We start from the raw sequence: 12,742 nt of genomic DNA, 5'->3' as shown, positions 1-12,742 counted from the left end.
AGTTTTTACCAAAACAATATAGGAGGAAGTAGTGATTAAGAAACCTGGAAATGATAGTTTCAATTGTAACCATACCGCACACTAGAAAAGCTCAGGCAGTGAGCATCCTTAAATGTTGGAAAATGGGTTTTTGTTCAGACCACTGAAATCAGCAGCAGAATCTTTTCTTATTTTGCAATGAATATTGTCAAGTCCAAGTGATTCTTCATGTGGAAACAGTTTCATACCTTGCTGCCTTTCTTCAGCCAGCCTCAGTTTCACTCAATTTTGCAATGAAAACACTATAGAACATAAGGATTTGGAGAAACTCTGGATTAGTATGGTAGCATAATGATACTACCTATTTTGCTCTTGATTCTCTTCCCATTCATTCCTAATCATCTACTCGATCATAGAATCACAGAATATCATGAGTTGGAAAAGACCAGCGAGTCCAATTCCTGGCCCAACACAGAACCACCCAAAATCCAAACTCTGTGTCTGAAAGTGTTATCCAAATGCTCCTTGAACTCCAGCAGTTCAGAGCCATTCCTCTGCTGTGGACAGCCTGTTCCAGGGCCCAACCACTCTCTGGGGAGGAACTTTTTCCTAATCCTCACCCAACAGTTTCCTGATGCAGCTCCATGCTGTTCTCTAGGATGCTGTGGCCGTCACAGAGAGCAGAGCTCAGTGCTGCCCCTCCGCTCCCCTCGTGGGGGGGGGCTGCATGCTACCATGAGGCCTTCTCTCAGCTCCTCTGCTCTGTGCTGGACCAACCAGAGGACCTTAGCTGCTCCTCATATGCCTTGCCCTCCAGACCATGCCTCATCTTTGTAGCCCTCCTCTGGATGCTTTTGTCAAGCTGTGTGCTACCCATTTGGTCCGGAAGGATAAAAAACAGCATTGAAAGGTTTGTTGAAATATAAAAGATTATGTCTACTGCCTTGTTCCCCATCTAAATGGGGACTCTTGTTGTAATAGGAAATTGAATTTGCTAAACAGAACTTTTCCCTCATGCACCTGTGTTGGCTGTGACTAATTGAACTCCTAACTTCAGCTGGTGCTGTTGTGTACTGTAAAACTGAGATTAACGAGTTGAGTTCTCCCTGCTGTTGTTCTGGGACCAGGTGACCTGCAGAGGTCCATTCTGACTTCAGTCTGTAGTTCTGTCTCTGCAGCTGTGCAGCAGTGTTGTGCTCAGCACTCTATGCCCACGTTCTCCCACTCTAAGTGTTCCATGTCTTTCTTGTGCTGGGGGCCCCAGGCCTGGACGCAGCACTCCAGATAGGCTTCACCAGAGCTGAATACAGGGGGACAATCATGTCCCTCTCCCTGTTGGACACTTCTCTTTTAATGCAGCCCAGAACACAGTTGGCCTTCTGTGCATGCTTCTGGCTCATGTCCAGCTTCTTGTTTACCAGGACCCCCAAGTCATTCTCCGCAGGGCTGCTCACAAGGGCTTCTTCTCCTAGTTTGTATAAGTACCTGGGATTGCTTCAGCCCAAGTGCAGCACCCTGCACTTGGCCTTGTTGAACCTTATTAGATTCACATGGTCCCACTTCTCCAGCCTGTTCAGGTCCTTCTGGATGGCTTCCCTTCCTTCTAGTGTATCAACTGCACTGCTCAGCTTGGCGTTATCTACAAACTTGCTGAGGGAGCACTCGATGCTGTTGTCTGCCTCATTGATGAGGATGTTGAAGAGCACCAGTTCCAGGACCAACCCCTGAGGGACACTGCTCATGACTAGCCTCCACCCTGATGCAGAACCATTAATCACAACCCTTTGGCTGTTGACCGGACAACCAGCTCTTAATCCACCAAACAGCCCAGCCCTCAAGTCTGTACCTCTCCAATTTAGAGAGCAGGATGTAGTGAGGGACCACATCAAAGGCTTTGCAGAAGTCCAGGATGATGACATCTGTTGCCCTTCCCCAATCAATCGATGCTGTCACTCCATCATACAATCATAGAAGGCCACCAGATTGGGCAAGCAAGATCTCCCCTTAGTGAAGCCATGCTAGCTATCTTGAATCACCTCTTTGTCTCATATGTGCCTTAACAAAGCTTCTAGAAGGATCTGCTCCATGTTCTTCCCAGGCACAGAGGTGAGGCTCACTGGCCTATGATTCCCCAGGTGTTCCTTTCTATCTTTCTTAAAAATAGGAATAATGTTTCCCTTTTTCCAGTCACTGGGGACTTCGCTGGACAGCCACAGTTTTTCAAATATGATGGAGAGTGGCTTGGCTACCACACCAACCATCTCTCTCAGAACCCTAGGATGACTATCATCTGACGATATGGACTTTCAATTGTGTGAGGAAGTCTCAGACTTGTTCCACTGTTACAGTGGAACAGATTCCACTTCCCACATCCTCATCTGGAGGTTCAGGGTCCAGCAGATGTGGGAAGCCTGACCACTAGTGGAAAAAAAAAAATCCAACTAGTATGGAATTATCTGCCTTAAACAGAGGAATATCACTTGGCATGGATAATGGGATTCTTTTGGATGTATCAGCTATAAATATCAAAGTAATATTGTGGGAGTAAAACTGTAAATGTCTGCAGTTATTGACAAGAACATTGAGGTTTCTGAGTTATGAGAAGAAACTGAAACACCTTCGAAATACTTATAATGAGACTCAGAAGTCACATACAAGATCTAAGATTTCCTAAGGCACTCCTCTGGATGATAGCCCCAGTGCTGGTGATGTGTAAATACTGGCTTCTACTGATATCAACTCATTCTCATTTCTGATGCTAAGGCTATCTGTATTATCAGTAGTAACGGTCAGTTTATATTCAGGAATTTTACATATGAAGTTAGAACTGGTTTTCTCTCATACATATCACTTTACATTCACCTATGCTTAATTTCACGTACTTTTTTTATGGCATAGTCTTATAGAACTTATAAAACTCTTTACCTTTCCCTTGATACCCTGAATAATTCAATCTCACTATCTGACACTTTCACCTCTTTGCTCATCTGTTTTTCCAGGCCATTTACTGACTTGTTGAATAGTAATGTTCATCATTATCCTAGCATTGGTCCCTGCAGATTCTCGCTGATGACTCCATTGTAAAATTTGGCAACCTACTCCTAATCTGTCTTCTACCTGGTTATTTATTCATGAAAAGTGCTTCTTATGACACAGCTCATTTTCCTTATATACCTTTGATGAGAAACTTCTCTAAAGTCTTTTGGAAATCCAGGGGTATATCAGATGGGTCATCTTCATCCATGCGTGTGGTGACTTCACCGTGTGCATGGTGATTCCTCCATAGGAAACAACTTTATAAAACAAGACTTCTCTCTGCAAAAACCATAGTGCCACTTCCAAAGTAGATCATTTATCCAGGCATTCAATAATTCTATCCTTTATTGTGTTTTCTACTGTGCCTTGTAATGATTTTAGACTCACAGGTCTGCATTTCCCAGACCTCTCCAGGAAACTCTGCTTTGTCTCCAAAATAATTTTGACACCACTCTCCATGTCTTAGGCACGAAGAAAATTTTAAGTGTAACAGAGCTGATAATCTCTTTCTCACATTGCTGTCACTATTTCATCTTTGATCTTTTTTAAAAGCCTTGACTAAATACTTTTTTGTTCTGGATTGCTGGTTGGTTTTTTTTCAGTTTGTCCTGTAACTTCTCTTGCAGTCACTTCAACTTCAGATGGCTCCTCTGACAATTCCCCATAACAGCTCTGGCTTGTGAGTTACTCAATATCATCTGCAGTGAATGTCAACTCAAATAATTGGTTTTGCATTCCTGACAGCGGTCAGTATCTTGATGCTCTTTTATACAGCATTCAAAATTAGACTCTACAGACACGCTGGCTGGCTTCTTGTATCCTGTGAGCTTACAAAAAAAAAAAAAAAAAAAAAAAAAAAAAAGAGTTTATTACAAGCTCTATTATTAAGGGACTTTGGCTGATTTTTCCTCAAGCAGTTTTGTCTGCCTTACAGCACTCTTACAGGCACTCTGCCTAAGGTTATCATCCTTTCTACTTTCTTTTTTTTTTCTTTTTTCTTTTTTTTTCAGATAACTTCAGCTTTTTGAAAACTTCTTTTCTCTTCACATAACCTTTCTGACTCTTGGGCTCTTGGCTTCTTTCTGAGTTGTATCAGTCTGTACTTGATAAGCACTATGCACTGTTCCTGCATTTCTATCACTGCCCCACCTGTAAAAGTTTATTCTCCTAGCTGCTTCTTTTTAGTTTCTAAGATGTTCAGTATTTTTTACACAGTCCCTGCTGGTCTTAAGTGTTGTGTATTATTCCCCATGAGAATGTTAAGCCTAAATATATAGCAGTTGCTGCTATCTAGTGACTCTTCATCTGCTGGATATGGAGTATCTTAACCTGCAAATTTGAAGCTCAGAAGGGTCATGCCTTCAACCATGGGCTCCTTTATCACCTATATCATAAAACAATTTTTAAGGCTATCTAAACAGTGCAGTGTCAATGCCATGTCCTATTGTGGGGTTTGTGCAATTGACAGGATGATATTGAAGCTTCCTGCCCTTGCCACCTCTGTGATCTTCCTCAGTGTATTGTAGTTAGTGATGTTTAGAGAACTGCCAAACACCACCATTCCCCAGATCATCAGAAGCATACCTTCAGTTCCTTCAACCTCAGGACTCTAAGAGTGAGTATACCAGCCTTGGTCCTGTGTAATAATGAGTGGAACATTTGCTGCTAACATATTACTAACAAATGGCTATCAGAGCACACTTTTAAGGTGCTTTCTCAAGCTCTAAAAATTATTAGCCTGTTTTAGATTGTTACTTTCAGAACAAATGGATGTGCTCTGACTACATGGTATTTTTTTCTCAAATGGCACTTGTTCAAAATTTGGAATTGACAGACGCAGAAAACTCAGTGCCTGCAGCACTCACTTATGTTCCACTTGTGGAAGTAAACTGTCCTTAAGCAGAGCAATTCATCTTGTATTTATATGCTTTTGTGTGCTAGAGTTCTTACTATACTTGTATCCATGATGAAACTTTTTATCTTGCAGTGACATTAGAAGAATTGGAGTTGTACTCATTGGACACCAGAGACGAATAGTCAGCAGTTTACAGACTTTGCGGTTACACATGATGCACATACAGGAGAAAGGTTTTCATGTATGAAAGTACTAGAATCAACTGTGTTTTGTGCCTCAGCATTTCTAAAACAAAAAATATTCTCATTCTTCCCTTCTGCTTTTCTCAACTTCAAGAACTGCAGTCTCCTGGTTAGACTCCAAAAGTACTTCTACGTTAATGCTTCCAAACTGGAATTTTTAATCACACTGCATAGTTCCTCTGTCAGTTATCTGCCAATAAAATCCTGACCTACTGCAAGACTTGCTACACATTGATGAATAATAACTCAGCAACTCAGCATGGATGTGTAACTTTGTATAACAGTACTTGGGAAACTTTCACAAACTTACTGGAAAGTAGTAATCCGTTTGGCCTGGTGTGGCTTCTTTATCGATGTATTTAGAGTTTGCTGGTAGATCAAAACGTATTTGACTTCTTTCATGTTCTGTGACCATGTAACTTCCAATACCAAATGTGCAATCAAGAAGTTTCACATAAATATTTATTTTATCTTCTAATTAAATCAAAATGTATGGGTCCTATGGTTATATTACTTTATAATAGTTTAAATGCTGGTAAGCCGGTGCCTCAAAATGTGAACATTGTTTGCAAAAATGACTGATGATTTTATGTAGTGAGTTTTCATTGTGTTGGAACTGGAAGGACAGTGAGAGAAATCTGGCTGAAGTCTTCAGGTCCTTGATTCTGAATTATGTTAGCACTCGACACTTTTTATGCTTTAAATTTTAAGTAAGGTCAAAATATTTATTCAGCCCTAGATTTTTTATTTTATTTTATTTTTAATAGTCAGCATTTGCCTCTATTCCATGGTAAATTGTCACCGGAAGACTGGATGTAATGTTTCCATAACTACATGTAAAACATGGTTGTCTGCTATACTGTGGTCACATAGACTTCAGAAAGTTTTCGGTTCCAAAAATGGAGGCCTCCACAAGTTGAACTGTCATTTCCACCAGTGGTAGTAGATTTAGAGGGTCAATCATCAGTGGGGTGCTGGAGCAGATCGGCCGTAGCATCATCCAATTGAAGATAGTGGTACAGCCACAAACTAATGCTGGAAGTTACGCTCTGTGGTGTTCAGTTTTATTATACATAGGCAGAAAAGGAGACATAGGACAGCAGTGTATTAATATGTTGCCTTGAGTCTACTTCTAACTGCTTTTAGAAGTGAAAAGCAGACTGCTGAAATGGAGTTCTGGTTTCTGTGGGGGCCAGGTCTTCATTTAGTACAAGTTCCGAAACAATATCAAAGATAATTACTTTTAGAACTCTTCAATAGCCATATTTACATGCAAGAAAAATGGCTGCAAAGGCCTAACATAATATTTATACCTCTGTAAGATTTACAGCTTTCATGTTTTATTCATGCAACTTACACAGATGTGCTGGGCTACATTTCCAAACTTTTGCATGAGATATGTGCTGCTAGAAACTGGGACACGAGCGCATGTCTGCGAACTGGAGAAGTCACAAGCAGATCTACATGCATGTCACATGTAAACTGGGTTTTTGTTAATTTATGCATAGTTTGGAGGACATTCTCAAGTTACACGGCATTTCAATATACTTAAAGATTACAAATCTTCAGTTAAATGGCGCATTTGGGTAATTACTATAATATATTTGTATATCAAAATGAATTAACTACATTATGTAATCATAATGATATTTAGTGCTTAATTTACAGCTTGTAAATCAAATTGTATTTCCTGACTCTCAGAAAGGCTACTGTTGTATGCTGGTGGCAAAGAAGGAAAAGCAGAAAGCAACTCAAAAAAGATTAGGCTTCCAGCGGGTTCACAGAGTTAAGACATGCTAGGCCTGATTCACTGTTGTTACCTTATGTTAGAATAACTTCATTAATTTAAATGGATACAAGTAGTGAACTGCAGAAATTTTTCTTTCTTCTGTTAAAAAAACAAAAACGATGAAACAACAGATTTAACTGAACAAAAAGTTTTCTAAAAGTAAGTATTCACCAGTGTTCTATGATGTCAAGTTGATAAGCATGTTTAAAGAGGGGCAGTGCTAGTCTTATTTTAGCGACAAATTTTATCAGCATGGATAGTCCCACTGACCTCAGACTGATAAATTCTGCCCCAATTCCAAATCTGAGTTTTTAGGATTTTTTTTTTTTTTTTTTTTTTTTTGCAAGGGTGCCCTTAGAGAAATAAAATCATGCCTACCTTAAGCCTTTTAAAAAAACAACATCACAGAGTAATTTAAGATTTGCTTTTTCTTTATTATTTCATTTCCTAGTATGCCAGTTATTGCTTTTATGGCCATTAATGTGACATCTGTGAAAGGAGGCTGTCACGTTTGAATTTATTACTGAAGAGATATGAGTCTGCTATTTGTTAATAGAGTTTCAAAATTGCTCATAACTAGACCAGACCATAAATGTGCACTTTTAAATTCTCCTTTGAACATTTATTCATTCTTGATAGTGCTTACACAAAGCTGTATGTTACATGAACACAACCTGGTTATACTTCATGGAAGTTAATTTCCAAATTTATCACACTACTGAAAATATATTTTCAAATAATATATAATAACAATATATACAAACATATACAAACATTTATTAATCAGATCTATTTTTTATATGAATAAGAATTTGGGTAACCAGAAAGAAAAGAAGAATGGATTTCAATGAGACCGTTTATTAAAAACATTATAAATGCAGGATTTTTGGGGGGTTTATATGGTTTGTGTTTTTTGTTTTGGTGGTGCAATATGACACATTTGTAATAGTTGTTCTGATCAAATTTACATTTAGTCCATTTTGGAAACGTTTGATTTGCTCTTGTTATGTTTCTAACCCTACTCTTCCATTTTATTCAGCACAAAGGAAAGTGCTACCATTACGGCTGTTTATATTTTTGTTCATTCAAAAACAAGAACAAAAAAATTTTTTTCAAATTGTTTTTTCAAATGTGAGCTCAATTCTGTGCAAGCCACAAGTGTAAATGTGAAATTCAAGCAACTTTCTTTATTGCAGGGAATACTTTCTTCGGGTGAAAATTATACCATTTAATTAACCTGTATATCGTAGTGTGCAGTTACTGATTAAATTTAACAAATTCAAGTAAATCTAGAAATCTGCTTTTGAAAATCTGGCCGACATTGCACGGTGTTTCATGACTAAAAGTACTCATTGAAAATTCATGAAATAAAGACTGCATGATATACAAGCCCCCTAAAAATTGATCAAAATGTGGACATAAGGAAATAGTTCCAAGCTTGTTATTTACAAGTGATATCCATGCGCAGGCTTTTCTAACAGGTGTGGTAGTCATGCATCTAGAACAAATGTATCTGTTCTGTTATCACTACCTGGGTACAAGTTAAGTCTTCAGAAGATAGCTTTAATGAGGGCCTTTGTCTGCTGGGCAGGAAAACTGGGTTAGCATCTCTTGGTCAATAAGTGCACTACCCAGTTGTCCATCATGTGTCAACCACTGTGCTTCCTAAGTTGACTGACAAGCAGCTTAGATATTCATTGCAGCCAAGTGGGTCAGTCATCAGTCTAACATGGAAACTCAAGCCATCCCCACCTGACGGAAACTCAGAACCCTGAGACCTATTAGGGGGAAATTTTTTCTCACCTAACTTTGGAGGTGTGCATTTGAGCTAGTCATCTTAGGTTCCATTTTAATTAGTGAAGAGAATAGGGCCCTTGTAGTATTCACATAGTGATAAATGTCATCTGACAGATGTAATCATTAGCTTTTGGGTGAGAAGAAATGTGCCAAACCAGCACTTGAGACAAAATGACTAACTCAGCTTATAGAAGCAGAGAAGGAAGCATAGGGGCATGGAATGGCTGGGGTTGGAAGGGACCTTAAGGTTCATAAAGCTCCAACCCACCTGCTGCAGTGGCTGCCAACCTCCATATCTAATACCAGATCCAGGCATCTGTTCTTAATCTTGTGCACTGATTGTATCTAGTCATCGTGCTGAACCTCTGAAAAAGAGAGGACACCATGTGTAATGCTCATGTTGACATTAAGTGTGTAACAGCATGTCTGTCCAATGAAAGCTTAGGTGCGCGCTATGCTTTAATACATCAGCATCAGGCTATCTTACAGTTGGAAATAGTACACTCAGCAAGTAATTCAAGTAACTTAATTGCTCTGGACAAAGCATTCTGTGTCAGAAGATGGTTTATTCTGACACAGGATTCAAACTGTACCACTTAATTTTTGTAATTTAAGACTCGCTGTTCGTTTTCCATTTTTATACATACGCTGAACCTAATTCTGAGCTCCATGAAGTTCTTTTTCAATGCAGATTCACCTTTTATAGTAACAATATTAATGAAAAGAATTTGGTCTATTGCATCTTCTAAGAAAAGTATTAGAAATTGAAATACTTCATTTATCATGGCATTTGTGCATGGTTGAAGAGTATTGTATTGTGTTAAACAGGTTTCTTTCGGAATGCCCTTGCTCCCTAACTGCAATTGATCTTTCCTGAGCAAATTGCAAAAGTATTTTTTTTTCTTTATTAGTAGTACTATTTTTTTTAAAGAATAAGGAAGAGATCTGTTAAATTGGGCTAACACCAAGTACTACAGTGATCTTGAAATCTCTCAGAGAGACAAATGAATCAGTACTGAAAAGGGAAAAAAAAATCTAAGAAGGTTAGAATAAGGTGAAAGAAAACTTTCTATATCGTGCCAAGGAGTTCTAACAAAAACAAAAGAAATGGCACAAAAACAGTTCCATGTATTTAGAGTCCACAGATCTCTTCTACCATCTCATCTGTGAATGCTATGGTTGTATATAGATCCTCAGATTATGGACTAGGACATACTGAGTACATAGTGGATATAAAAAATATGTGGATGTGTATATAAAGAATTGTAAATATAATGTATATCATAATGCCTGAGATTTTTCAAGCGTACATAAATTAATTATCTGGCTCTCAATAATGGTAATAGGATTGATCTTCTCCACTGGCACTTAAAATTGTTAACTTCCCAAACTTCCTTGGCTTGTTATCTGGAAAATGGATGACAGCCTCTCTCTTCCTCCCTTCACAGGCAGAAAGAAAAAAAAAAAAAAAAAAAAAAAAAGAAAAAAGCTTTCTTAGTTCAATGTAGTCCATGCTTATAAAAAGTTTGAGTACCTCTGTTGAAGTCACCAAAGATGAACAGTATATAAATGATTTTCTTTTAAATAGTCTTTTATGGACTCTTTTGAGGTGAAAATAGAGGAAAAATTCAAGGGAATGTAAGTAATGATTTGCTAGTATATACTATAAAAAGATATGTTGAATTTTAGAAAGGAAAAACAAAAAAAGATGAATGTAAGAACAGAAGGCTAAAAATAAGTAGGTTAAAATAAATTTTCATATTTTATATGTGAAATAACACCAGTTCACATCGTGAATCCTATTTGTGTGCAAATTTCTTTGAATATTCTACATCAGTATTTCCTACTCTCCTTTCACACAGGAGATTTCACAAGTACATCTGTCTTCCACAAGGGGTTAACATATTATCTGATTTTTCATACCTGTCTAATTAAACTGAACTTAATAAGGCTCGTGGCATTGAAGATGTGGAAAAGTGTATTAATAAGATCAATGTCAAAAGCATTTCAAGCTTTCACCTGTTCTGTTTTGTTCATGTCCCAAATTTTCAACTGTGTCTCAGTATCCAAGAGTACTTGACTAGTTGGTAACTAAACGTGTGTCCCAGATATAACGTATGCAGTGTACCATGTTCAGAAACACCTGAATATGTAAAGAGTTCAGTGCTTGTGTGGCTGAATTCAGATAAAGAGGCTGACTAGAAATTGAACTATTTACATGAGTAGGGTTAGGCACAAAATGCTTGCAAATCCAAGCCCTTATAGTATATTTGTAAGGAAGAATGAGATAACATAATTTTGTCCTTTTTACATTCAGTTCTACATATGGTTCCCTTGAGAGTTCACCATATTCGTTGTTACTATGAGAAAGCCTCCTGCTTCACACAAGTTTTGGGAAATATTCATCTCTAGCATGGAAGCTGATTGCAACTTCATAAATACTAATACTTCTCATTATTGACAACTCAGTGAAGAACTGCTAAGAAGCACATAGATAAGGCAAAACCCTGGGAATGATAACTCAAAATCTCAAAGAAATCTACCTGTCTGTATTGTGAACTTTGCGGTGCCTGGAGCCTTGCGTGGAGAGTAACCTTACCGCTAGAATCTGGAAAATCAGATTTGGGGAACATTTGCATTAGAATCCAGTTATTTATTTCTGATTGTGAAAAATTGCCCATTGAATCAATAAAGGGAATATTTTCATAGTATCAGCTCAGCAAAAGGCTCTGAGTGTCCCCTAGAGCAGTGACCAAATAAATAAATAAATAAATAAACCTATTTGCTGGTCTTCCAGGGTTCAGCCAATGATAAAGAAAAAAAGTACAGTTGTCATAATTCAGGTTAGAACTTCCAGTAGACACCGTTTTATTTTCTAAACGTATAACTGAAGGACTAATTTCTCTTCTTGTTGCATATTGGCTTTTTTGAGAAGAGCCTTAAAAAAACAGTAAAAGGAGAGCTGTCCAACTAAGTGCTGCTTACGCATCAAATTTTCAGTTTCTTCCAGACCGAGTTCCACGTGACAGTGAGAAGCAAAAAAGAAAAAGCAAAGCAAGAACATCTTTTATCAGGCTGAATTCTTTGATTCATACAACTTACATCGCCATCTCATTAAATGCTATATAAGATTAGATGAAAAAGACAAAAATTGTAGCCAATTTTTCAAATCTATAGATTCTTTTAGTTACTAAATGACAACTTCACAATTACATTTTTGTCTTGAGAAGGTTTTACTCTAGGTTACCTATTGTTTTCACATTCTGATGAAGGATTTTAATATATATATATATATGTTATTAATTCCAGAGACAATTAGGTAATTGTGTGAGGAATTAGTTTCATTGTTTCATAGGCACTGTTCTGTAGTGGCTTAGGAGTTTGATACTGGCTTCATTGTCAGTAAGATCAGGCCCTATCTTATAGAGACTGTTGTTGGATTCAGCTTTCCTAATAAATTCTCCCTTTCTGCATTTTACTACTGCCACAATTGATTTGCTGTTGGAAAACCAACATTTATCAGTATGCATGCTGTCTTGTCATTCAAATGTATTACTAAAACATTATATGAGTTTTAATTTCTTTCTTCAGAGTTCCAGGTTGAGATTAGCTTGATCATTTGAGGCATGAGCCAAAATCACTTAAATCTGTAAGTAGCTATCAATGGACTGTAGTAAGGTTTTGGACCAAGGGTTTCCAAAGATTTGTATGGAATGGATGGCCTACTTTAATAAGGGGAAAGAGTGCACTGATCTTAAAAGACAATGCTGCTACCTCAGGAATATGTCAAAAAAGACTATGGTTACCTTCAGTGTGGTGCAAACAAGATACAAAACACACTTGCTGTTTTATCTGGAATGAGTTACCATCACTGAGTTTGGAGTAAGTAAAACAAACATAGTAATCTAACAGAACTGTAATAGAAATGGTTTTCTTTTTTGGGTATTTTCCCAAAGTCCTGGATTTAAATCCAGGATAAAACCACCTTCCCCATCAACAAAGAATACAACTTCTATCCGCAGGATTTGTCTCTCCTTTCTTCTT

The 12,742-nt window shown here is 37.7% G+C and overlaps 1 protein-coding gene across 2 annotated transcripts in view; it reads left to right on the top strand.

Annotated features, from left to right (window-relative positions):
* Positions 1-5,117, top strand: part of EPHA6 (EPH receptor A6) — a gene marked incomplete at both ends in the record, with an annotated part of 498,668 nt that extends 493,551 nt beyond the window's left edge. For both annotated transcript variants that reach the window (XM_079541645.1, XM_079541644.1), the window contains one exon: positions 5,003-5,117. In XM_079541645.1, the coding sequence (XP_079397771.1) occupies positions 5,003-5,117 (115 nt within the window). The remainder of the gene's footprint in view (positions 1-5,002) is intronic.
* Between the last annotated feature and the right edge of the window lie 7,625 nt (positions 5,118-12,742).

Source organism: Tetrao urogallus, assembly GCF_951394365.1.
Source record: "Tetrao urogallus genome assembly, chromosome: 1".
Taxonomy (NCBI): Eukaryota; Metazoa; Chordata; class Aves; order Galliformes; family Phasianidae; genus Tetrao; species Tetrao urogallus.
This window is presented reverse-complemented; position numbering and strand designations above follow the sequence as displayed.